At 36.3% G+C, this 27,033-nt stretch overlaps 1 protein-coding gene across 1 annotated transcript in view; it reads right to left on the bottom strand.

Moving 5' to 3' along the window:
* The window catches only part of LOC115222520 (sodium/glucose cotransporter 5), a 76,504-nt gene that overhangs the window by 16,610 nt on the left and 32,861 nt on the right, over nt 1-27,033 (bottom strand). Inside the window, exons 4-9 of the mRNA XM_029792774.2 lie at nt 19,312-19,371; nt 16,822-16,926; nt 15,321-15,426; nt 4,918-4,998; nt 4,129-4,367; nt 178-313 (exon numbers count right to left, since the gene is read on the bottom strand). Coding sequence (XP_029648634.1) covers nt 178-313; nt 4,129-4,367; nt 4,918-4,998; nt 15,321-15,426; nt 16,822-16,926; nt 19,312-19,371 — 727 coding nt within the window. The remainder of the gene's footprint in view (nt 1-177; nt 314-4,128; nt 4,368-4,917; nt 4,999-15,320; nt 15,427-16,821; nt 16,927-19,311; nt 19,372-27,033) is intronic.

Below are 27,033 nucleotides of genomic sequence, written 5' to 3'. Positions count from 1 at the left end.
AGACACTGAAGCCTGGTGCAGTTTTCTGCCCAGCCAGCTCCTGTCAAACCATCCAACTTATGCCATGATGATGATGATGATGATGACAACGACGACGACAATAATGATGATGATGATGATGATGACGACGATGCTGATGATGATGATGAAAAAGCACTGTGACAAGGAATAGCTTACTTGGAAAGAGAATCCTTGCAATCATTCCTGGAAAGACAATTAGCCACAAAGGAAGAAATTTAAGGTATCCAGCTAATATGGCACCACCTTTGGAATGAGTCATATTTTTGGCTGCAAGTGAGCGCTGGACAATTACCTAAGAACACAAGAAAGGGTAACAAAATAAGCAAATAAACATACAGATGTATAAGTGTGTGAATATGTGTGTGTATGCATGTGTGTGCGTATATATATATATATATATAGGTTATAAAATGAGATAGGGGTTGAAAATTCAACCCACCATGGGATAATATATATCCAGTATACTGCCAGATAGGTACCCAACAAGATTAATACATAGATGTTTAAAAATTGTCAAACAATCAGTTCATCTATTGTATTATATGGGTAAAGGTAATAATATTACCGTAAATTAATACTACAAAATTAGAGAATGGAGAAACATACTTAAATCAATAAAACATCAACTATCCGATGATACCCAATCAATACTTTAATACACCATTACATATGAGTAAAGGCATTATACAAAATGAGATATACAGTAATAGTAAAAAGATAAAGAGATAAGTAAAAAATTTCAAATATAATATGCAATTAAATCAAAACTGACAGCTGTTTCGGCAGTGAGGGCAGTCATACCTCATTTAACCTATAAGCCATAAAGGCAGGTATAAATGAGGCATTAACAAGGATGCCCCACGGCCTCTTCAGAGAATTAAATTAAATTTGTATAATTGTGAAAAATATTATATAACCATATACATATAAATATAAAAATATAAAAATGTAAAATATAAAAACTTATACATCATAATGCTACACTTATATAATATAATACTCATTGGTACAATAAAGGAAGGTAAACAGAACAAAATAAAACAAAATATATATCAGTGTATATATTAATATTAATAAGTACCGATATTATACATATTTGGCTAATAGTTTTTTTTTAAAAAAAAACTAACACATAGGGAGATGAAAAATAATAATTAAAACCATGGTTCAGTTCATAAAATTCTAAAGCTATAAAAGTTAATAAAAATTACTATTAATATTAATAATAATAATAATAATAATAATAATAATAATAATAATAGATACAGTTAAGTTTGCACCAAGTCCATCCTTTCAAGATCGAAATAACTATGAACTCATATACTATTACTGTATATCTCATTTTGTATAATGCCTTTACTCATATGTAATGGTGTATTAAAGTATTGATTGGGTATCATCGGATAGTTGATGTTTTATTGATTTAAGTATGTTTCTCCATTCTCTAATTTTGTAGTATATATATATATATATATATATATATATATACTCTTTTTTTTTTACTTGTTTCAGTCATTTGACTGCGGCCATGCTGGAGCACCGCCTTTAATCGAGAAACTCGACCCCGGGACTTATTCTTTTGTAAGCCCAGTACTTATTCTATCGGTCTCTTTTGCCGAACCGCTAAGTGACGGGGACATAAAGTATGAAATAGCCCGGTTATAGAAAATGAAGAAAGTGCAGATAGTGCCAATTATTGTTGGATCCTTGGGAATAGTATCAGAAGGCATCAAGGGGAAGATAAAGGAAATTGGAATAAGAGTGCCCAGTAGAACTGTTACAAAAGGTTTGCCTCCTTGGCACGGCCAGAATAATCAGGAAAGTATTAGCTGAAAAGAGCAAATAGTATGGCACTGTAGGTTGCAGGTGGTAAGCTCATTATGCAAGAAAGACTCAAGGAGCTCCAACAAAACCTGTGATAAAGAGATAATAACAGTAACAACAACAGCAACAATAGTAATAATAATAATAATGTAATATAAAATAATGTCAAGAGTGCAGTGGTATCACTGCCTTTAGTCAAACAAATCAACCCCAAGACTTATTCTTTTGTAAACCTAGTACTTATTCTATTGGTCTCTTTTGCCAAACTGCTAAGTTATGGGGATATAAACACACCAACATTGGTTGTCAAGCAATGATGGGGGGACAAACATACACACAAACAAACCCACACACACACATATACACAACAGGCTTCTTTCAGTTTCCCTCTACCAAACTTGTTAATGTATTACGCACAAGGCATACAAGGGGGTGCTGGAAAGTTCCTGGCTTTAAGGGTATTGCAAAAGGCTTGGTTGGAAGTTCAACTTTCCAAGTTCCTTTACAGGGGGGCTTAGAAAAGTCGAAGGACTACTGCAATATTGTGTGAATCTGAGAGGGGAATATGTTGAGAGTAAAATTATAATTAACTGATCCTCCTGTATGTTCATATCGAAAACCAGGAACTTTTCAACACTGCCTTGTGTCTACTAAATACTTGATTAAGTATTTAGATGCATTCAATTTCACTTTTAGAAATAAATCTTTCAAAAACGATGTGTCTATTTACTTTTGAGATGTCTATGTATGTGAAAAACTATATATTGGCTGTGTAATTTCAGTCTACACCTAAACTGAGCAGCTCTATATACAACAGTAATTTAGATTGTGCCCTTATCTATAATTTTTCAAGTAAAATGTATCTAGGGTTATATTATCGATACATTCTTTTTTCTTCCATAAGCTGGTCAGTGTGATTATTGACAATTTTTCTCCATGTTTCTGTAGCAATTGTAATTTTCTCCACATGAGTGTTTTCCTCAATAGTTCTGGTGACAGGTTGCTAGACTGCCAACCACCACATTTCTTTTACATCTGAACTTCAGTGTCATGTGGTGGTTATTGTGTTGGGTGTGCTGCCACACCCAATGCCACCAAATTTCAAGCAGGGGTATAGCAAATGTTTTCCTTTAAGATTTGTGATTAAATTAATAAATAAGGTTAATATTTATAATGAATTTGCCATTTTCGATTGGTGGGAAGTGCACACCTAGCACCACTGGAATATACACCCTTCCTGAGCTTATGACTGATAGCTTAGCCTCACCTGGGAAAACACAGGTGACTATGATCAAAGCTCGTGTGATTGGAGATACCATGCTATCCAACATACAGGCAAACTATACTGGAGGATCTAAGACTAAGATTAAGGTGCGATTTGATGTTTAGGTTGCTATTTCTAGTAGATAGAGAAACCACGTGAAGACTCTCTCATTGTCTTATCAAAGACTTATCAAAGACTATGGATGTTGTTCTTTAGCTCCAGATTAGTTCTGACTGAGAAACTAACATGTTCCGGCTGTGACTAATATGTTCTTTTGTATATCTGGGTCCAAAGTAATATTTTATTATTATTATTATTATTATTGAGTCAGAGAGCAGTGCATGTCATCAAAGTGACACTGGGGTATAATATACAAAGCCCAATATACCCATCATGACTACCCGTCTGATAAGGGTACACCAGGCACATGCATCACAACCATATGTGCACGACATAGTGATCTCATATCAAGATAAACAGTACATGACCTTGCATGTAGGGCCCAGTTAAAATTTTCTTCTGGTTGAGTAACCCATCCCGCTGAAAAGGTCCCTAAGGGTTGTTTAAGGATGTTGAACAAAACACCCATGTTTCCAAAGGTGAATTATCCAAACCCCAAAGAATTCCACTCAACACATGGCTATAATGCTCCCCCACTACATGATAGCACTTCCAATCAGTTAAGATCAGAAGCCATGAGAGCCAATGCCTGGTAATGCATCAGGGCTATTATTATTATTATTATTATTATTATTATTATTATTATTATTATTATTATTATAATAATTATTATTATTATTCAAAATGGTAAGGTGTGATAAGAGGAAGATTTGTTTGTATATTTTACCAGATTAAGTAGGAGTATAGAGGCTCCCTCAATAGTCATAATGTTTGATTTAATATGAAAAATATTTTAGGGATGACAGGGTTAACTAATGTTAATCGACTGATGTTAGAAATAGAAGATTATTTGTACAATTGAGAGATAGAAATGTTAAGAAAATAAAAGAAAAACTTACTTGGTCAGTGCACCAGTACCAAACTGCAGACACTGTAAGACCAAACATCACTCCAGGCCAAGGAAGATTTGGATCATCGTATGACCTGAGCAAACTCATTGAATTTTTTGGTGGTATGCCACATTCAGCGTATTTATGCATTGGAGAAGAAACGTTGAATAAATTATCTCTGGTTGTGTTGGACCAAGCTTGGAAGTATCTGTCCACTAACTCCTCGTAACCACCAACTTCTATAAAACCTATTAAGAAGAGAATAAAAGAATGGTATCACTTAACTTGAAGATAAAAGGTAGAGTGTAAGAATTCAGTTTATTGGTAGTTAATAGTAAATATTATTTTGATTGCTACTAGTAACTATTTTGCTGTAATTTTGCATTTGTGGAAAAAAAGGAAGCATAAAAGAGCAAGTAAAAAGGAAATTGAGTATATTCTATACATACATATACATACATGCATAGGTGTCTCAGAACTGGTTAACTAGGTGATTTACTGTAGCTAAATGATCTTTTTTCCATACAAAATCCTCAAAATATGATTTTGTGTATGACAGAGAGAGAGAGAAACCCAACCCTGAAGTTGCAATCCGCATTGTATATAAAAAATACTCCTTTATTTGTGAACATCTTCCCTGTTCTCAAACCAAGTTCCTCAAATGGTTTTACTTTATCATACTGCAAACACATTCATAAAAGTTCAACAATAACATTTTTTCAATTAAGAAAGCATTATCATATTATGAAATTAGAAATATTAGCTTAATATATGTAGGAAGGTTGTGAAATAACTTACTCATAACCATCAAAATAAAGGCACCAATGACCATGACCAATGTCTGCACAAAATCTGTCCAGATTACAGCAGTTAGACCACCTGTAGAAATGAATAAAATGAAAGAAAATTTGAATGAGATTACACACACACACATATATGCATGCATGCATACACACACACGCACATGCGCGCACACACACACATACTTATATAAAGGCTCAATCACAGATGTGCAGTTAAAGAGTTTGTAACAAAATGGTTTAGATCATTGCAACTTGAGTTCCATGTCACCATGATCTTGAAGCAACAACTGCTACAACGTGGTTTTGGTGGGATATTTTCATTGTGTTTTTTTCTTTTTTTTTGTCTCCCCCCCCCCTTATCTCTTTCTCTTCCTTCTTCTACCATCCCATCTATGCTCTGAACTCCATTTCTTGTGAGTATACCCTGACACTTTACCACCATCTCTCTCTCTCTCTCTCTCTCTCTCTCTCTTCCCTCTGCCTGGGTAGCCATGTATCCCCTCTACAGCAGCATACCTGTTTCTGCCTTCATTCTTGATCCCCCCCCATCTCTCTCTCTCTCTCTCTCTTGATTTTGCTCTGACTAGGTAACCTGACTAGTATCACCTTTACATCAGCATATCTGTTTCTCTCCTCTTTCTTGTGCCTCTCTCTCTTTTCTCTCCCTCTCTTTTTCTTCTCTCTCTCTCTCTCTGGCCAAGTAACCATGTACCTCCTCTATAGAACAACACCTGTTTCTGCCCCTCTGGCTCTCTGTCACACTCTAACATTTCCTCATCTGGCACAAAATCCCACCTCCTCCAATGCCCCCTTCCCCCTCAAAATTCCTTGTCTTGCAAGTCATTTGGTGACCCTACCAGTGCTGATGTCACGTTAAAAGCACCCAGTCCACATTGTAATGTGGTTGACATTTGGAATGAGATCCAGCTGTAAAGACCATGTCAAAACTGACCTTGCCTCTACTGTTACAATGTAAAATGCACTGAGTCCACTCTGCAGGGTGGTTGATATTAGGAAGGGCATCCAGTCATAAAAACCATACCAAAACGGACACAGTCCTGGGGTAGTCTTCTACCTGGCCGGCTCTTATCAATCCATCCAACCCATGCCAGCATGGAAGAGGGACGTTAAATGATGATACTTCATCTGCACTAGGAAGATAGCATCCATATTACTCCTCCTTGGCACAAAACCAAACTGCACTTCATCTAGTCTAATTCTGTTCCTTATCAATTGGATTATAACTCTCTGTAACTTTTGGACCTGGTCAATAAGTGTGATACCTCTGAAATTCTTTCTATGTAAGGCAGCTCAGTTACCCTGTAGCAGCTGACTATAATGCTGCTACACCAGTCGATGGGTATGACACATACCTGTACCTCCAGATTGCCTGATTGATTATACAGGTGACTAGGCTATGACCTATACCACCAGATATTTAAGAATCTTAGTGGTGATACCTGATGGTCCAGCGGATTCCTCTGCCCTCATACCTTTAATTGCTTTATCTTTCATACAGTTGTCAATTATGATGCCTGGTTACTCAGGTGCTGCATATTAGGAAAGACTTACTTTCTTCTTTCAATTCTCCACATTTAGCAACCTTTAATCGTGGAATTTCTGTGCCTCTTTCTTCTCAAGCTTACCATTATCCATTCACATACATATCTCATCTGCAAAACCTCAGTTCTCTCTGATACACTGCTTTGAAATCCAAAACACCTCCCACCTCTGATCCTCATGATGCAAAGCATTGCCAAATCTCATACTTTCTGATTTTCCTTTCACTATGTAAACCTGTTGCCTAGCTTCCCTTCTGGTTACCAGATATAATCGTCATCTACCATAATTTTGCCAGTCTTACCAATTCTGTCTCTTTGCTTTTATAGCACTGTTTACATCCTTTTTCCACCACCATGTCACCCTTGACCTCGTTGGGATTTTGCTCCAGCCACAGATCTGGACTGTGTGTGTGTGTGTGTGTGTGTTGTGTGTGTGTGTGTGTGTGTGTGTGTGTGTGTGTGTTTGTGTGTGTGTGTGTGTAGAGAGAGAGATAGATAGATAGATAGATAGATAGATAGATAGATAGAGAAACAGACATATAGATAGATTAGGCCAGTCTAACAACAGAGCCATGTGCCTCTACATGCACACACAAACAAACAAAACATGGTTCCACAGTTTCTGTTCACCAAATTCATTCACAAGACATTGGTCAGCAAGGGGTTCTTAGCTGTGCCATTCACTGAGACCGAACCCAAAACAACAAGGTTTTAAACAGCCATGCCTTGTTTTTATTAATTTACCTTCCAAATTTTAATAAAATAAATACTCGTTCAATTGTTGAGCATAAAATATTTTACTTTTCTAGTTTTTTCAAACTAAATTCCTGATTTGAAAATGTATATCTTGTTTTTTTAAATTTATATAACTGGAATGTGGCTGAGTTCACATTGAGTACATCCAAGTGCACAATAACCATAAGAGTGAAGAAGAAGAAGGAGGAGGAGGAGGAGGAGGAAGAGGAGGAAGAAGAAGAAGAGTAGGAGGAGGAGAGGGAGGAGGAGAAGAAGAAGAAGAGGGGAAGAAGAAGAAGAAAAAGAAGAAGTAGCAGAAGAAGAACAAGAAGAAGAAGAAGAAGAAGAAGAAGAAGAAGAAGAAAAAGAAGAAGAAGAAAAAGAAGAAGAAGAAAAAGAAGAAGAAGAAAAAGAAGAAGAAGAAGGTGGTTATAAAGCCTTTTGTGTAGACATATTATTATTATACAGTAACTAAACTTAGGGTTGTTTGTAATTGGCAAGTCAAGCATGTCCTGGCCACCTGAGAGTAGGTTGACCTGATTGAGTAAAACAATCTCTTTCTATAAGTGGAGGTATGTGATTTTCTCAGCGACGAGATACACACCTCTCCTTTGTGTTTGCTGTTATTAAAGGCAAAGATAAATATCTTACAACCTTGTCCCTTCTCCTCAAGCTTAAATCGTTTATAAATGGTTAGTTCCCATAGCATGGCATCAAACCTGTATAGGTTGCCAAGTAGCTATCTATTCATTATAAATCAGGTGAACTAAGGCATGTGAAGCCAAGTGTCCTTACCTAGCTTAGAAACATATGAACACCTCAGGGAAATTTGTACTCAGCGCAAATAATCTGCCTGCTTTTGTATTTTGTATCACAGAGTTGGTAACTAATGATTAAGGAGCTCAGTTGATAAGGTGTGAGTTGTATAGCGGGGGGGGGGGGATTGAGAAGGAGGAGTGGATTGGAAGGGAGGGGGGGTAAAGATCTGATCATCAAATTAGAAAGATATTCTGTTAAAACATGTTTAAAACTATTAAACTTTCAATATGGAGAGGTGTGTGGAAAGCCACTACTATTAATTATTATTGATATCTGATAATATTAAGTCAAATGATTTAGTCAAATTCAAGCCTTGAAAACTGATGAAAAGAAGCAACAACTTAAATGTTGAAGTAAAATAAAATACAGTCTATGCCCGCTTATTTGCAGTTTGGCCTTCACGGTCCCGGTTATTTGCTGAAATAGTAAGTGTTCATGGAAACCACTGCATATTTGCAGAATCGTAAATATTGTCCGTGATATTCTATGGCTTTTTTCGTGGCAATATATAATTTTTCACACTTTTTAAGGCTAAATTACTAATAACAATATACCAAATTTGCTGGCTTACTGGGATGTCCCTTTGCAGTTGAAGCTCCCTCTGATTAGAATAGCCACACATCATGTCACTTGATTGCTTTAAATACAAGTACACTGTGTCTTGTATCTATTATTCCTGCTTTCAATCAAAGCTTTCTAATTAGTATAACGACATCTATCTATATTTCACACATACACACTCTGTCTCTCCCATAGTATTTGTCTCTCAACAACAACAACCTCTCAGTATAGCAAAAGTGTATGTATATTATATATATATATATAATATATATACATACATACGTACATACATACACACATGTATGCATACATACACACATACATACGTACATATATATGACGAACTAACTGTTACTTTCTTAGATGCAGCACGGACTTTGTCAGTGAACAGGTCGCGGATTTTAGCGACGAAAATATTTTGACAAATTAAACTTAAATGTTGGAGTGAATCGAACAGCTTTTGTGTGTTCTTAAATGGCTTATAAACACCTTCCACGCTGCAATTGTTTTCGTTTCAGCACACGATCTCAGATCAAATTACTTGCTATGCGAGTACATCTCCCTATATATATATATATATATATATATATATATATATATATATATATATATACATACATATATACTTATATAAGGAAAATTCTGCTGCTGAAAGATGTAGTATAAATTCTCTGTTGGGCACATGACCAGCAATTTTGAGGGAAGATGCTGGTAAATTGTACTAGCTTCAATATTTGATCATTACTTATAATATCAAACCCAAAAAGATGAAGAGTTTGACCTTGGTGGAATTTGAACTCAGTTATTGTTCATCTTGGAGTAGGCTGTTGTAACCAATGCTGCTGTAAAATTCTGAGCAAAATCTGTCATTAATGTATAATTTTCGTTAAAACTCCGGGCTTTGTCTTCACCTCAACGTTAGCCTTTGTCATAACTTTGAAAATTCTAACCAATCTTTTAAATCACTTTAATAGGTGGCAGAGGGAGCACTAGTCAAATGTTCAATACCTCCAAATTTGCTCTAATTCTCAAATTCACTAGATTAGAATTCAGGGACTATTTATTACAATTGTTTTTGGCAACTCCTAAGTTGTGTGAATTCTTGTCACAATTTCATTGATTCCATAAGTAGTAGTCTTACCAAATTTTCACAACTATCACCCCTTCCTTTGTATATATTAACAAGAATATTGTATCCAAAATTATCATCATCATCATCATCATCCTTCATTGTCCGCTTTCCATGCTGGCATGGTTAGGCAGTCTGATTGGAACTGGTAAGCTGGAGAGCTGTATTAGGTTCCAGTCTGATTTGGCATGATTTCTACAGCTGCAGGTCCTTCCTAACACCAACCACTCCAAGAGTGTGATGGGTGCTTATTACATGCTGCTAGCACTTGAGTCAGTTATGTGACATCAGCAACAACCACAACTACAATTTCACTTGGCTTGACCAGTCTTCTCAAGCACAGCATATCACTAAAGGTCTCGGTCACTTATCACCTTTGTGAAGTCCAACATTTGAAGGGTGCTCTTTACATGCTACTGGCATGTGCACCTGTTACACCGGCATCGACCATGATTATGGCTTCACTTGATTCGAGAGGTCTTCTCAAGCACGACATATTGCCACAAAATGTTTCTTTTACTTCACCTTTCAATTGGTTGTAAGCAAGTTTTCTAATCTGGCTGTTGAGTTTTGTCTTGTTTCCATATACCTAACACATCTTTTGTATGTTCTTTCAATGCCACCTTTATTGACTTCAAGTTACCAAGTGTGTATTCTGGACAATTTCCTTTTTCTCACTATTCAAATGTGAACTTTGTGCAAAACCTGTGATATCTTATTTTAAATTTAGTTGGTGACACAAACCTTTCTCCATGCTAAAACAACCCAGAGAAAACATTCAGCTCAGTTTTGGAATATTTTGGTCAATTTTCAAACTTTCTTAATCTGAATTCAATTTCACAAGGCCAACTATTTTTAATCTATAAAACTTCAATCAGATGCCTTACAGTACCAGAATTTTCTTTGTCCTTCAGTAGTGAAAGGAATTTCTCTTAATATTTCTTTGTTCAGTTGCAAATTTTTTCTTTTCATTTATTAATCAAAATCTTGGTCATGGTAAGTCTTCTTAAAACAATAGTATTTCAATTTTTGTTAAGTGGCTAAGAACTGCACCAATTCCACTTTGAGATTCTTCGTTTGTAATAATCAATGACATCATTAACATTGTCTTTTCGGCCAACATTTCCAATAACTTTGACATATGTAGTATGGGGAACTGTAATACAAGGAACAAAGTACAGTTCACCTACCTCTCAGTGTCCAGCTTGTCTGACCTATCACTTGAACCAACTGCTAATTCCCTTCCTAGCTCACACATCTACACACATCTGTCCACTCCTGCTACTCGAGGCCAAAGAGGCCCATGCTGGTCCTACTTTCACCTATGTCATCACTTACTCTTCTTCTTCTGTCAGGGTCCCTCAGCCATTGACATCACTGACCTTTTCCTTCCATTCGCCTCATCCCCACATCATATTTAATTGCTCAGTTCCACTTTTTTTCTTTTCTTTTCTTTTCATTTAATAAATACAAAATCACTGAAAAATGTTTTCAAAATTTGTCTATAATTTAAAATTTCTTTCTTCAAATGTGTCATCTTTGGTTTTGGAAAATTTTCAATTGTCTTGACTTTCTTTGTCTGCTTGAATTCTGGAAATTATTATTTTGTATCCTAGATCAGGGGGTGAGACCAAGGTGTGTGTGTGTGTGGGGGGGGGGGGGGTGGAGCTGAAGGGCACATGCACCTCTCAAGAAAAGAAGTGAACCCTTCTAAATAATGTTATGATGCCCTTTTCTCCTGGAATTGTATTCCCTTCTGACCTTGTGCCCTCCCCTTGAAAAATTCCTGGAACCATACCAGCAAATATTTCATTCAAATTTATAAAAGACAATGTTTTTCCAATTGTAATCAGATCCAGTTTCTATTTTCTGTGAAATTTTAACAAATTTTTATTCTTTGTTCTTGTTTATTTTTCATCTCCCACTTGTTTATCATTCAAATAATATAAAGTTTTGTTCAAAACACTCAACATACCTCTAAACAGAAATATGGCCAGCAGTGATGATGGATCGGATGGCAGTCTTTCATATTGGAATGAACCTTTCAGAGTATTAATTTACTCTTTACTCTTTTTACTCTTTTACTTGTTTCAGTCATTTGACTGCGGCCATGCTGGAGCACCGCCTCCAGTCGAGCAAATCGACCCCGGGACTTATTCTTCGTAAGCTCAGTACTTATTGTATCGGTCTCTTTTGCTGAACCGCTAAGTGACGGGGATGCAAACACACGAGCATCGGTTGTCAAGCAATGCTAGGGGGACAAACATAGACACACAAACACACACACATATATATATACACATATATATATATACATATATACGACGGGCTTCTTTCAGTTTCCGTCTACCAAATCCACTCACAAGGCATTGGTCGGCCTGGGGCTATAGCAGAAGACACTTGCCCAAGATGCCTCGCATTGGGACTGAACCCGGAACCATGTGGTTGGTTAGCAAACTACTTACCACACAGCCACTCCTGCGCCTAATTGCCAATATCTTTTTAACAAATCATTCAATTCTTATTGTAAATAAGCATCTAAAAGACTTAGTATTGCAGAAGATTTACTCTGGTTCAATTTTGTAAATAGACCTTCAGCTCCAAGAATAAGGTGATGATGTAGAAATAGTAGTGACCTTGTAATTTCCAGGACTTCATATTTTTCCATTTTATTTTAGGATTACTAGAATAGCTGTTGCCCATAAAAAAATAACCAACTTTTCTAAAATGCCCTCCGTGACCAATTGGTACCAGATTTTACAGCACCATGCACATCATTGTAAGGCATTTAATGTGCATTGTAGAATTTTGGCAAGGCTTCTTGTTCCACTCATAAATGAACTTTCAGTTTTCTGTGGAGACCTAATTCAGGCTTAAAGAACAATAGAGTTGAGTTGAAAACTCTTGCAGCTTATTACCAATTCTTCCTGTAATTTCATATTTGTCTGCATATTCAGTTCTACAGATCCCTGGTTTGAGTACAATTGGAGTTATGTCCATTTCAAATTTTTCATTCAGTGACTACATAACAATGAAGAATCACCTTCTTTTGCAACCATCAATCTCAATTTAGATGAGGATTTTTTTCTTGATTTGTAACTGGAATTTCAGAAGCTTCAATTTCAAGAGGTTCCTGCTTGCTTTTTGGAGCCCACAAGATGGCAGCAAAGAGAGATAATCCCCAATTGTTACGTTTGTGTAGTGAGGCATTTCTCCCTCCATATTTTTAAGAGGTCATGGGTCAACAGGTTTTTGGGATCTGATTATACGTCATAAAGCTAAACTATTTATGGATGGGAAAGCTAAGGTAATCCCAAATACTGACCTTCCCCATTTCTAATATATATATATATATATCATTATATATATATATATATATATATGCACGTAAAGAACATCTTTTAAATGTTGAACCTCACAGAGGCACGTGGCTGAGTTCCTTTCAAGTGTTAGGCCTGATGGAGGCAAAGTGACTGAGTTCCTTTAGAGCATTGGGCCTCAGGGAGACAAAGTGGCAGAGCTCTTTTCAAGTGTTGGGCCTCATAGAGATAATGACCAAGACTTTGGCTTTATGTCATGCTTGAGAAGAAGACCCATCAAGCTGAGCAAAATCACAGAAGTGGCAGATACAAATGTCACATGAAATGGCACCCATGCTGAAGGCACATTAAAGCACCCATTACACTCCCAGAGTGGTTGGCATTAGGAGGGGCATCCAACCAAAAAAAACTAGAGTCTAGTGCAGCCTTCCAGAGTGCCAGCCTAGTCAAAACATCCAACCGATGCCAGCATGGACAACGGTGGGTTTTTCTAATTTATATATATATATATATTATATTTTGTGAAATTTGATTAGTATTCCTAAATTGACTTTTTCCCTGTAAATTTGGAACAATATTCCCTCATATATACATACATATATATATATTATATTATATATATATAATATATATATATATATATATACTTATAGAATAGCTTCCTAAACTTATATGAGAACAAACTGCTGAGATTTGAAAGCCAAAGATATTATACACACTTAACCTACTGCAAAGAAATAAAAGTATTTTCTCTTATTATTATTATAAAACTAGTAAACTACAGAAGCCAAAGTTATAATTTATAAAACCAAACAACATCAATAGCAAATGCTTGAAACATTTTAGCATTTAAACTGGCCACATCTGGCCTAAATATTCAATCTGTTTTATGCTCAAATGAGCCTACCCAACCTCTCACATCTACCCTGTAATGTCATTCTAAGAATTTACAATCACATTGTTGAAATAAAGGTGATGCAGGGTTAATTCAAAACAATGTGAACAAATAAGCAATACAGAAAAAGTCTTAATGTTAGGGATTAAACCAACCGTATTTGGCCCAAATATTCAACCAAATATTCTGCTTAAAATGGCCAGATCTGCTCTCTCACACCTACCCTATAAAGTCATTCTAAAAGTAAGCAATCACACCATTGGAATCTTGACCCTATGAGATAATGCATGATAAATTCAGAACAATGAGAGTAAAGAGACATTACATTTGACAGAGTAATCAGAATGGTAATGGGTTAATGCTAATTCCTTTACTAAAGCAACCCCCAAACAGCCCCTATAACAGTTTTCAGTTTGTCAAATGGAAGTTTGGGTATTTTCCATGGTTCCCTTTTTTAAAAGAGTGTTATATGTTTGGGCACCCTTCCTAATGCCAACTATTTTTGTCACCTCTTACAGTACACAAAGATATTTTCTAACTATTCTAAAACCAAGATACATGCATTTTATAAAACTCAGACTAATAAATTTGCATGTGCAAACAGCAATAAAACTGCAAAAACGATATTTCATGAAACAAAATTCAATGATTCTTATAATCAAGTAAAAATTGTATCCCGTAAAACAGAAATGCATCCTTTCAATCTAATAATTTTAGTACCATATTTCTATTGAAATACACTGCCATTGTTGCTATTCATCATCATCATTTAGCGTCCGTTTTCCATGCTTGCATGGGTTGGACGGTTCAACCGGGGATCTGGGAAGCCCAAAGGCTGCACCAGGCCCAGTCTGATCTGGCAGTGTTTCTACAGCTGGATGCCCTTCCTAATGCCAACCACTCTGTGAGTGTAGTGGGTGCTTTTTATGTGCCACCCGCACAGGAGCCAGACGGAGCTGGCAAACGGCCATGGACGGATGGTGCTTTTTACGTGCCACCGGCACGGGGACCAGGCGAGGCTGGCAACGGCCACGAACGGATGGTGCTTTTACGTGCCACCGGCACGGAGGCCAGGCAAGGCTGGCAACGGCCATGTTCTTCCTTAGATCTCTTTTAAGTCTTACATTCATTATATATATGTGTGTGTGTGCGCATAGTTTTGAAAATAACGAAGAATTTAGTAAAAGGATTTTGTCAGTATTAAGCTTGTTTTAGGAACATAGATTAACATGAAATTTTGAAGGAAGGTTTTATTTTAGAACACTTTAAAACACTGATTTTGTATCAAAGAACCAGGAACAGCTTCAATTAGATTGATATTAAAAGGATTAAACAACAAACGGATGGATCGATCAAGAAGCTTTTTTAAAATCTTACCTCCTATGGTGAACAATGCAGATATTACAAGTAATATGAGTACAGCAAGGTAGATATTCATGTCGGCAGCTAGAGTGATGAATAAAGCACCTGAGTACAAATCAGCCTGAAACCAAATTAATAAACAGATTAAAAATATTATAAAGCAAGAATTTAATTTATATAACATTCTTTTACTCTTTTACTTGTTTCAGTCATTTGACTGCGGCCATGCTGGAGCACCGCCTTTAGTCGAGCAAATCGACCCCGGACTTATTCTTTGTAAGCCCAGTACTTATTCTATTAGTCTCTTTTGCCGAACCGCTAAGTTATGGGGACGTAAACACACCAGCATCGGTTGTCAAGCAATGCTAGGGAGACAAACACAGACACACAAACATATACACACACACACCACATATATAATATTATATATACAATATACGACAAGCTTCTTTCAGTTTCCGTCTACCAATCCACTCACAAGGCATTGGTCGGCCCGGGGCTATGCAAAGACACTTGCCCAAGATGCCACGCAGTGGGACTGAACCGGAACCATGTGGTTGGTTAGGAAGCTACTTACCACACAGCCACTCCTGCGCCCATTGTATACAGTGTTTGATATGAAAGTTATTTACTTACAGTTATATGGATGCAGTTCTGTTTTATTACAGATTTTATTTAATAAGTTTGTCACGGTAGGTGCAGACATAGCTGTATGGTAAGAAGTTTGCTTTCCAACCACATGGTTTTCAGTTCAGTTCCTTTGCACGACACCTTGGGCAAATGTCTTATACTATAGACCCTGGCTGATCAATGCTTTGTGAGTGCATTTGGTAGACAAAGACTGAAAGAATTTCATTATGGATACTTGTGTGTGTGTGTGCATGTGTGTGTGTATGTGTATGTGCATGCGTGCGTGCGTGTGTGTGTGTGTGTGTGTGTGTGTGTGTGTGTGTCTGTATGTGTGTGAGTGTGTGTGTGTGTCTTTGTGTTTGTTCTCTACCACCAGATGTTGGTCTACGTTCTTGTAACTTAGCAGGTCAGCAAATGAGAGACTGAGAGAATAAGTATTAGGCTTAGCAAAAGAGAAAAAAAATGATTATGTACTGGGGTTGATTTGGTCAATAAACCCTTCAAGGTGGTGCTCCAGCATGGTCAGAGTCTAATGATTGAGACAAGTGAAAGTTAAAAGAAAAACTAACATTGTGCATGTGTCTGCAGTCATAACATTCTAATCAACTTTCCCTGCTAATAACAAGTAATTAACTTTACTCTTTAGCATTTAAACCGGCCATATCTGGTTTAAATATTCTGCCTGTTTTTTATGTTCAAACTGACCAGATCAGACCTCTCACACAAATCCTACAATATAGTTCTAAAAATGAACAGTTACTTCATCAAAATCTCAAAGATGAATGATGCTTAATTGATAACAATATGAATAAATAAGCATGACATTTGACAGTAATCTGAATACTAAAGGATTAGTTGAATTAAACAAATAAATTTGTAAACTTACAGATATTTTTGTAAAAACGTAAAGAAGTAGAGCCAAGCAACTGAGATATGTGTGTATTCGTCTTCCACCAAATCGCTTATTTATGTATTCCGGCATAGTGTAAACCTGAAACAATAAACAGATAACTTTGTATATTTTGTACATTTCTTGTCAGTTCACAGAAATATATACATAAGTTATATGCAATAAAAGTATTAGATTAAAATAGCCACCTGTGTATCATACCTAATGTAAATGCATCATTGAAAGGTAAATTTACTGCGGTATTCATCCAGAGATAGTATCTGCTATAGATGTTCTGTGATTAAAAACACAATATATGTATATGCATATATGTTTGTGTATGTATAATCATCATCATCATCATCATCATCACAATCATCATCATCATCATCATTTAATGTCCACTTTCAATGCTGGCATGGGTTGGATGTTTGACTGAGGACTGCCAAGCCAGGAGACTGCACCGGGCGCCAATCTGGTCTGGCAAGGTTTCTACAGCTGGACACCCTCCCTAACACGAACCACTCCAAGAGAGTAGCAGCACAGGGGCCAGTTAGGCAGCACTTGCATCAACCACGGTTGAATGATGCTTTTTTAATGTATACGTCGTCGTCGTCGTCGTCGTCGTCGTCGTCGTCGTCGTCGTCGTCATCGTCGTCGTCGTCGTCGTCGTCGTCGTCGTCATCGTCGTCGTCGTCGTCGTCATCGTCATCATCATCATCATCATCATCATTATCATTATTATTATTATTATTATTACTATTATTCAGGTCACTACCAGGAATTGAATTCGGAATCTTGGAGTTAGTAGCCTGCGCTCTTAACCACTAAGCCCACGGGCATATGGCACAGTGGTTAAAAGTGTGGGCTGCTAACCCCAAGATTCCGAGCTCGATTCCAGGCAGTGACCTGAATAATAGTAATAATAATAATAATAATAATAATAATAATAATAATAATAATAATAATAATAAATGCCCTGATGCAGTACCAGGCAGTGGCTCTCATGGCTTCTGATCTTAACTGATTGGAAGTGTTATCATGTACATTGTTTTGTCTTGGTATAAAAGATGGGCTACAGCAAATATTCTGCTCAATACCACAGATTTGCTTGTCAGTTGTTTGACCTTAACCAGTTGAGCATGTCCCTTCGTGGCTGACAATATGTGCATCTCTGATCACGAGCAGAAGTAGTGGGGGAGCATCATAGCCATGTGTTGAGAGGGATTCTTTGGGGTTTGAATAGTTCACCTCTGGAAACATGGGTGGTTCTTTCAACATCCTTAAACAACCCTTATTCAGGGACCTTTTCAGCGGGATGGGTTACTCGACCAGAAGAAAATTCTAACTGGGCCCCACCTGCAAGATCATGAGTTGTTTGTCTTGATGTGAGATCACCATGTCGCGCACATATGGTTGTGATGCATGTGCCTAGTATACCCTTATTAGATGGGTAGTCATGATGGGTATACTGGGCTTCGTATATTTCACCCGTGTTACTTTGATGGCATGCACTACTCTCTCACTCAATAATAATAATAATAATAATAACAACAACATCGAAAAAAACCTTAGGAATGAGAACCCAGGTTCGAAATTTCCCTAAGACACCTGATGAAGGCTGGAGGGTATATCAGCCGAAACGTTGTGTTAACAACAAACAAGATGAGGACAAATATCCATCAATTGTAAATAATGTACATACATACATACATACATACATACATATGCATATGTGTCTACAGCCACTCCTTCCTTAATGCAAATCATTCACACATGGTAATCTGCAGAGTACATCTATTGTTTGTGCAATATATATTGAGTCAGCTGGCTTTCTCAGGTAGAAATGTTGATAATGGGCTACCACGAATCATTCTGAAAATTAGTCAGTTAATTTCTCAGCACACTTGTACATATGAGTATACATATATATATTTATATCATTGTCATCATTGTCATTTTTTAATGTCCACCTTCCATGCTGGCATGGCCGGTGGGATGGTTTAACAAGAGTCGGCCAGGCAGAAGCTTGCACCAAACTTCTGTAACTGTTTTGGCAGGAATTTTACAGCTGGGTGCCTTTCCTAACACCAACCACTCAGCAGAGTGGACTTAGTGCTATTTACATGGCACAAGCACAGGCAAGGTCACTCTTCCAAATACCAACCACTTTACAGTGTGGATTGGGTGTTTTTTAAGTGGCACCTGCTCTGACAAAAAAAAAAATGAATATTGATGCACTGTCTATTAAACAACTAACATGATTAGCACTGTCTGTAAAAGTATTACTTTTACTGGGGAGGGGTGGGTTTTTCAAGGTCTTTATCCAAAATCACTGGCCGATACAGCCATGGTAATAGTTAAGGGTCACATATAATTTTTCAGAATAAAAATATATTTTCTAATATTTTTTATTTAAAAATAGTTTCAACAGATAACAAATGGTTCATTTGGAAGTATTGTTTAAGAAATTGGAAACATATTTACCCCAGCAGAAATGTAAACTGGTACAAACACCCATGCCAACAGTATGAGAATGAATATTGCCTGGAAGAAATAAATACAAACGATAAAAAAAAGCAAAAACAAATAAGTCAACATTATCATAATCTCATGATTCTTCTTTTGTTACTAAACAGGTAAAACCACCACCACAACCACCACCAACAACAACAACATTAATCCTACCAACAGCATTATTATTACTATTATCACCATCTACACAGTTTCCTCACCACCATCTTCCTTTTACACTGTCACCATCACTCCTTAGGGTAAAGACGCCTTTCAGTTATGAGTGACTGTTGCGCAGCACCTGGAAAGATGCCTTCTGAGGCATAAGTCCAGGCAAGGCTGTTTATGGAAGACCATAAAGTCACCCATGCATACCAGTCTCACCTCTCCATGCCATCGACCTATCCAAGAGAAAGACAAAGGCTGATACAGCTTGGCACCATGGATGTCGCAACTCATTTCTACAGCTGAGTGAACTGAAGCAATGTGAAATAAAGTGTCTTGCTCAAGAACACAACACACAGCCTGTCAGGGAATCGAACTCACTACCTCATGATTGTGAGCCCGACTCTCTAACCACTGAGCCATGAGATTATATATATAATATATATATATATATATATATATATACAAGATAAGAAAATGGAGAAATACATCTAAATCAAATATCCATTACCAGATAATACTCGATCACATACTTTATTAAACCACCACATACGAGACTGTAGGGTTAAACATAAAAAAGCAGAACAAATCAGTGTACACAAAGGAATGTACATAAAAAAGTGTACCATAAAAGAGTAATGTTGTATAATAAGTAGAATATATATAAAAAAGAGAATATAAATATCACACACATATATATTATATATATATATATATATATATATATGTATGTATGTATGTATGATGTATGTATGTATATGTATGTGTGTATATGTGTGTATATATATATATGTATGTATGTATGTATATGTATGTATGTATATGTATGTATGTATATATGTATACATATATATATATACATGTATATATATATAAATGTATATATATATGTATATATACATATGTATTGTGTGTGTGTGTTTATATATATATATATAGTTGCAGGAGTGGTAAGTAGCTTGCTTACCAACCACATGATTCCGGGTTCATTCCCACTGCATGGCACCTTGGGCAAGTGTCTTCTACTATAGCCTCAGGCCAACCAAAGCTTTGTGAGTTGATTTGGTAGACGGAAACTGAAAGAAGCCCGTCGTATATATTTTTGATTATATTCACATATTACTTGATAGATTTGTTCATAAAATTTTTTTCCCAGCATGCCCTATATCACCGGGTAGATTTTGCGTCTACGCAGAGGTTTGAAAAGTTAAGATTTACAAGTTGTTTAGATCAGCACATGGTCTAACGGTCTGTGCATCTCGAATTAACAAAGGTGTCTCGCTGATGAAACCGGCCTTAGCAAACATATTCTGTCTGTTTTGCTAGAAAGAGGTAGAAACTGATCAGTCCAGGATGTATCGTTAATGGTAAATGCTTTTGATTTTCACTCTCGATGAATTTATTCCTTTTTTGTGTCCCTAGCACTTGGCATCCTTATTTAGGAGCCCTTAATTATATTTCTATATGAATAATATTTTTCTATATGAATAATATTTTGTCTAATGACTAATTCGTCTTTTGTGCTGGGCCACTGGTAGTAATCTATGTTATTACCCTTTTTTGATTATATTCATATATATATATATGTATGTGTGTGTGTATATGTTTGTGTGTCTGTGTTTGTCTTCCAACATCACTTGACAACCGATGGTGATGTGTTTACGTCCCCGTAACTTAGCGGTTCGGCAAAAGAGACTGATAGAATAAGTACTAGGCCTCCAAAGAATAAGTCCTGAGGTCTTTGCTCAACTAAAGGTGGTGCTCCAGAATGGCCACAGTCAAATGACTGAAAAAAGTAAAAGAGTAAAATATTATATATATATATATATATATATATATATATATATTGTATTTCGGGATGGTCATTTTATTTATGTATTAATTTTTTTGCCAAATAAACATACATGCTATATATATTTTTTTATTCACGTGTTTATTACTGTTATTTTATTAGTTTAACACCTGTCCATTGCCTGGAAATCTTTCCTCACACATCTGTAACCTCTTCACTGAGACTTTTTGTGTCTGTGTGTGCTCTTAAGTAAAGATAGCAAAAACATTGAGATATAAGACAATTGGCAGGCACCCCTCCAACATGGTAAAATTACAACTTTTCAATATGTGCTAAATGATTTTTTTTTTTAGAATTTGTATACACTTATTAAATGATTTTCTTTTGCTTTTCAGATTATTTCAGAGGTAAATTGTATAATAATTTTACAAAAGTACATAAATTTAAACTGTGATAATTTAAATATATAAAATTATATAATGGCAACTAGAAGTAAAAGACATAATTCAGCATTTCCTACAGTATTTCCCACAGCAATGACCCCATCAAAGGCTAATGTATTCTAACATAAGAAAACATGAAGAACTGATATCAAACATTTCACCCACAGTGAAAGAATGCTACTGGATTGTTGCTGCAGTTGTGCAAACAATATGGAGCGAATTTTCTTTTCCTTATATTGGGTTTGAGGGAATAGCTCTAAGAATTGAGAGACTGATTGAATCTGCTTATAAATTTAGCAAAATACGTATCAATGTATCAAGCAAAGAGGAGATAGTTTTGATAAGAAATTAGAGGAGTTCAATGAAATGTTTGTTATATGCACCTGCACGTGCTATGAGAAACAGATAAAAGATCTGAGAGTAGGTGTGACTTAAGAATACTAATAATGGAATGAGAATCATTTGTTGGACAGGAAGAAAGACTTAATCAGTTAGGGCCTGTAGATAGAGAAATAACTTCAGGTAGAAAAAGAACTGCAAAAAGAGCACAAAGGTTTGAAAACAGGAAGGCAAAGATGTGCTTAGACATGGACATTACTTCAACTAATTATCGGTGGCTAAGTGATATTAATGAAGATAGTTGTTACTCATGTGACAATGATGATGATGACATCGACTTTGTTCCTGACAATGAACTGAGAGAGAACTAACAAAACAGATTTACTTATGAGAATCTAGCCATCACAGCAGACAGATATCGGATAAGCTGCAGGGCTGCTGCTGCTACCATTGTTAATGCCGCTTTGAGAGATATGGGAATTTTAAATGATACAAATATGCTAGATAAGAAAAAAGTTGAATGAGAAAGAAAAAGAGTTGGAAAAAAACACTATTATGAAAATGAAAACAGAAAATACAAAGCTTGAAGACATCGGCTTTGATGGCAGAAAAGATGAAACTAAAACAACAAGAGGGATGGAAAGTGAAGAGCACTATGTTATTGTGAAAGAGCCTGGTGATGAGTATTTAGATCATGTTTGCACAGATAAGGGAACAGCTCGTTGCATTGCAGAAAAAATTATTACTTTTTTAATTGATTCTGAAAGTTAAGAAAGTTTCAGGGCTGTGTTGTGATGGGACTCCAGTAAACACTGGTCATTTAGAAGGGATAATTAAAATAATTGAATTATAAACCACTTCAGTGGCTGATATGTCTGCTACATTCAAATGAGCTTTTTAATCCATAGATGGAAAACAACAGGATCACAAACATCAAAAGACTTAATTGGCAATAAAATTAAAGAAGCTGTAACGAGCTTAAAGATAATCAAATTTTCTCCAGTAAAAACTAAAGTGAAGGAATTGCCATTAGAAGTTGTTGATATCTGTATGAAATATGCCTCAGTATTGAGAAAGGGTTTGTTACAGAGCAGTTAGCAGCAAGATCCATCATGGTAAAATCCGTCATGCAAGGTGGTTAACACATGCAAACAGAATTCTTTGCTTATATGCTTTGAGAAAAAATCCCCGAAAAAATATTATGCATCTTCTTAAAATCATAATGCAAGTTTATGCTCTAAGCTGGTTCTGGATTAAATCTCAGCCAAAGTTACATGAAGGGGCAAATAATTTTTGGTATATGGCACATCTAATGCAAGATATGAACCAAGATTATAAAGAAATTATAGGAAATCGTTAAAAACTAATTCGTATTTTCCCCCCCGTCCGGAGAATATTTTACTGACTCTGCAGGATGATGGAAGAAAACAAATTAGGGAAGCAGCAATTCAACGAATTATTAAAGTAAGAATTTTCCCTGAATACCTCGTTAATAATTAAGAAATTTCAAACTACCTAGCAAAATTAATTTTAAAACACAGGATTATGTTGATTTGATTAACTGCAAAAATGAAGTTATAACATCCAGTTTTATGGCATGGTTTGCTATGGCTGGATGCCCTTCCTAATGCCAACCACTCTGAGAGTGTAATGGGTACTTTTACATGTCACCAGTATGGGTGCTATTTGCATGACACCAGTATCTGTCATGCCTACGATTTTACTTGGCTTGATGGGTCTTCTTCTCAAGCATGACATAATGCCAAGGTCTTGGTCATTTGTCATTGTCTTTACGAAAGACTTGAAAGGAGCTTTCCATGTGCCACCAGCATCATCCACTTTGCCTCTGTGACGCCCAATGCTCAAAAGGTGCTTTTTACGTGCCGGTTACATGACACCAACATTGGCCACAACTATAGTTTCACTTCACTCTTTTATAATACAGTCATTAAAAAAACTCCAACCTGAAGATCCCCAAACTTTCTGACTCTATTTTCAATATAACAATAAAACCTATAAAAATTTAGTTACTAGCAACAAAAGCAGTATCAGTACTGAAAGGTAATATCTGTATTTTATATGACATGGATGACTAAAAGAAAGCTACATCCTTGGAAGGCAGCAAGCTGGTAGAATCGTTAGCATGCCGGGCGAAATGCTTCGCGGTATTTTGTCTGCCATTATGTTCTGAGTTCAAATTCTGCCAAGGTCAACTTTGCAATTCATCCTTTCAGGGTCGATAAATTAAGTACCAGTTACACACTGGGGTTGATGTAATCGACTTAATCCCTTTGTCTGTCCTTGTTTGTCTCCTCTATGTTTAGCCCTTTAAAGAAATAAAGCTACATCCTTGTGGTATTCACCATGAAAAGCATCTCATCTGGGTGAATAGTGCTAAAAAGCAGTGAAGTATCAGTAAGAGAGGAAATGTGTTTAAGTGGTGTTGATAGTAGATACTTGCCACTGATGATGCACAAACATTCAGAAATCCCATGATTGAGCAGCCCCCACTGCTGTTGTTGCTGACATCTTCCATCTGCTACTGATATATCTCTGTTCTCTTTAGCACTAAACGTCTTTACAAGATGCTTTCTCAAGACAAATACAGCAATATTTTGGCTTTCTTGAATTATATCCTTGTTAAATAAGACATACAGAGTATTTTTCTTAAAATATAGGTGAGCCATTTATTCTCTGACCCACTTCTATTTCACAATCTTTCTCAGTTGTTTTGCAAACTGCCAGCATAATTTTTCTTATATTATAATCTGTGGTACAATGTAATTTTCAAAATGTAGAATGGATTCTTTCAGGAAAAATATTTATAAATAGAAAATGCTAGTCTGAATATTAGAGAAATGTGTTTCTGTTTCCAAGAACATACCCCACACCATACAAATTATACCAACTGCCGACACAATTGTATTTTCCTTTTGAAGAAAACTACATTACACCCATTAACAAAATGTAATTCTACTAAATTGGTGTAAAGTTACATTAACCCTTTCATTACCAAACCGGCCAAAAAAAATTTTGGTTAATGTGACCAAACCGCCCAAAGCCGCCCGAATTTACCTATTCATATTTAAATGAGAATATCAGAGCAAATCTCTTTAGTACATTCGTGAAAATACGTATTATACTTCGTAAAGAGTTCAACTACAGTTTTGTACAAAAATCGAAGTGTATTTTAATTCTGTGAATTTTGGGAGATTTTTTTCCGAAATTTGTTCCTATTGTGTTTTCAAAATTTGTAATTCTGACGAAAAATGGATACGAATTTCATTATATCAAGCAGCGAGTCAGAATTCGAAGGATTTTCTACTGAAGACCTTCATAAATCTAACTCTATGACTGAAAAAAAAAAGCATGTGGTATTTGATAATGAATCTGATGTTTCATTTTCCGAAAGTGAAAACAGTGAATCCGAGAGCTCCGACAGTGATAAAGAAAATGAATTGGCACCTGAATGGAGTGAAAATTTAAAAACTGTTTCTTTCGGTGATTTTTCTGAAGAAACTGGACCAAGCCACAGACTTTCCCAGGAGAGTAAAGCCTTAGACTATTTCTTTTTACTTTTTCAAATGAGCCTATTTGAAATCATTACGGTGGAAACGAACCGTTACGCTAAACAAAAGAAAGTGGTTTCCCACAACCTTAAATGAAATTAAGACTATTTTGCCATAAATATTATTATGGGTATCAGAAAGTTACCCAGAATAACAAATTCTATCGTAAAATTTTGTTGTATACCCATTGAATATAGCTAATAACCCATTTTCTATAGCGATGTTTGAACAAAATTTTAATAATTTTATATTTTGTGGAATTTACCTGTATCTACCTGCAATTAGAGTCACTTTGTGACAAAAATTATAGTATAGAATTGGTTGAGAACATTCATAAATTTTCTTCCAAAATTCACGTTAATATATTGATAAATAAAAAAGTTATAGTTGTTAATGAAACCAGACTAAATTTATGATTATGTTAGAAATTGATTGAAACACATAAGGGTTGTATTTTGGTCAGAAATATAGTAACGAAAGGGTTAAGCTTATTGCACTCCACACACACAAACACAGGTACAGTCAAATGTATAAATTGTTGTGCCCCCCGCCCCCTGGTCATGAATGACCAGGGGATTGCACCTAGAAAGTTACCCTGGGCAAGGTTGTTTATGGAAGACCAGCAGTCGCCCATGCATACCAGCCTCCCCTCTCCACGCCACCAATGCTATCCAAGGGAAAGACAAAGACCGATACAGCTCGGCACCAGTGATGTTGCAGCTCATCTATTAACGTACAAGTGGCTGAGCACTCTACAGACACGTGTACCCTTAATCTTGGGGAGATTCAGCATGACACGGAGTGTGACAAGGCTGGCCCTTTGAAATACAGGTACAACAGAAACAGGAAGTAAGAGTGAGAGAAAGTTGTGGTGAAAGAGTACAGCAGGGTTCGCCACCACCTTCTGCCGGAGCCTCGTGGAGCTTTAGGTGTTTTCGCTCAATAAACACTCATAATGCCCGGTCTGGGAACCGAAACCGCGAGTCCACTACCCTAACCACTGGGCCATTGTGTCTCAACCAAATGTATAAATACATATACATAAATGCTTACACTCTCTTTCACTCACTCTCTCTTTCCCTCACTCTCTCTTTCCCTCACTCTCTCTTTCCCTCACTCTCTCTTTCACTCACTCTCTCTTTCACTCACTCTCTCTTTCCCTCACTCTCTCTTTCACTCACTCTCTCTTTCCCTCACTCGTATACATAAGCCAACAGCACCGAGTCTAAACTGGTTCCACTGACACAATGCTGCATAAAACTTCACTAATGGTGCATTAGTTCATTAAACTTCCTTTTCTTCATGTTTGTACAAGATACAATAAAATGTCTGTTGTCAATGCACACCTTTATACTTGCAACATTAATTCTCACGCATATAATAAAAA

Source organism: Octopus sinensis, linkage group LG20 (assembly GCF_006345805.1).
Source record: "Octopus sinensis linkage group LG20, ASM634580v1, whole genome shotgun sequence".
NCBI lineage: Eukaryota > Metazoa > Mollusca > Cephalopoda > Octopoda > Octopodidae > Octopus > Octopus sinensis.
Note: the sequence above shows the minus strand (reverse complement) of the source record. Positions and strands in the feature narration are given on the sequence as shown.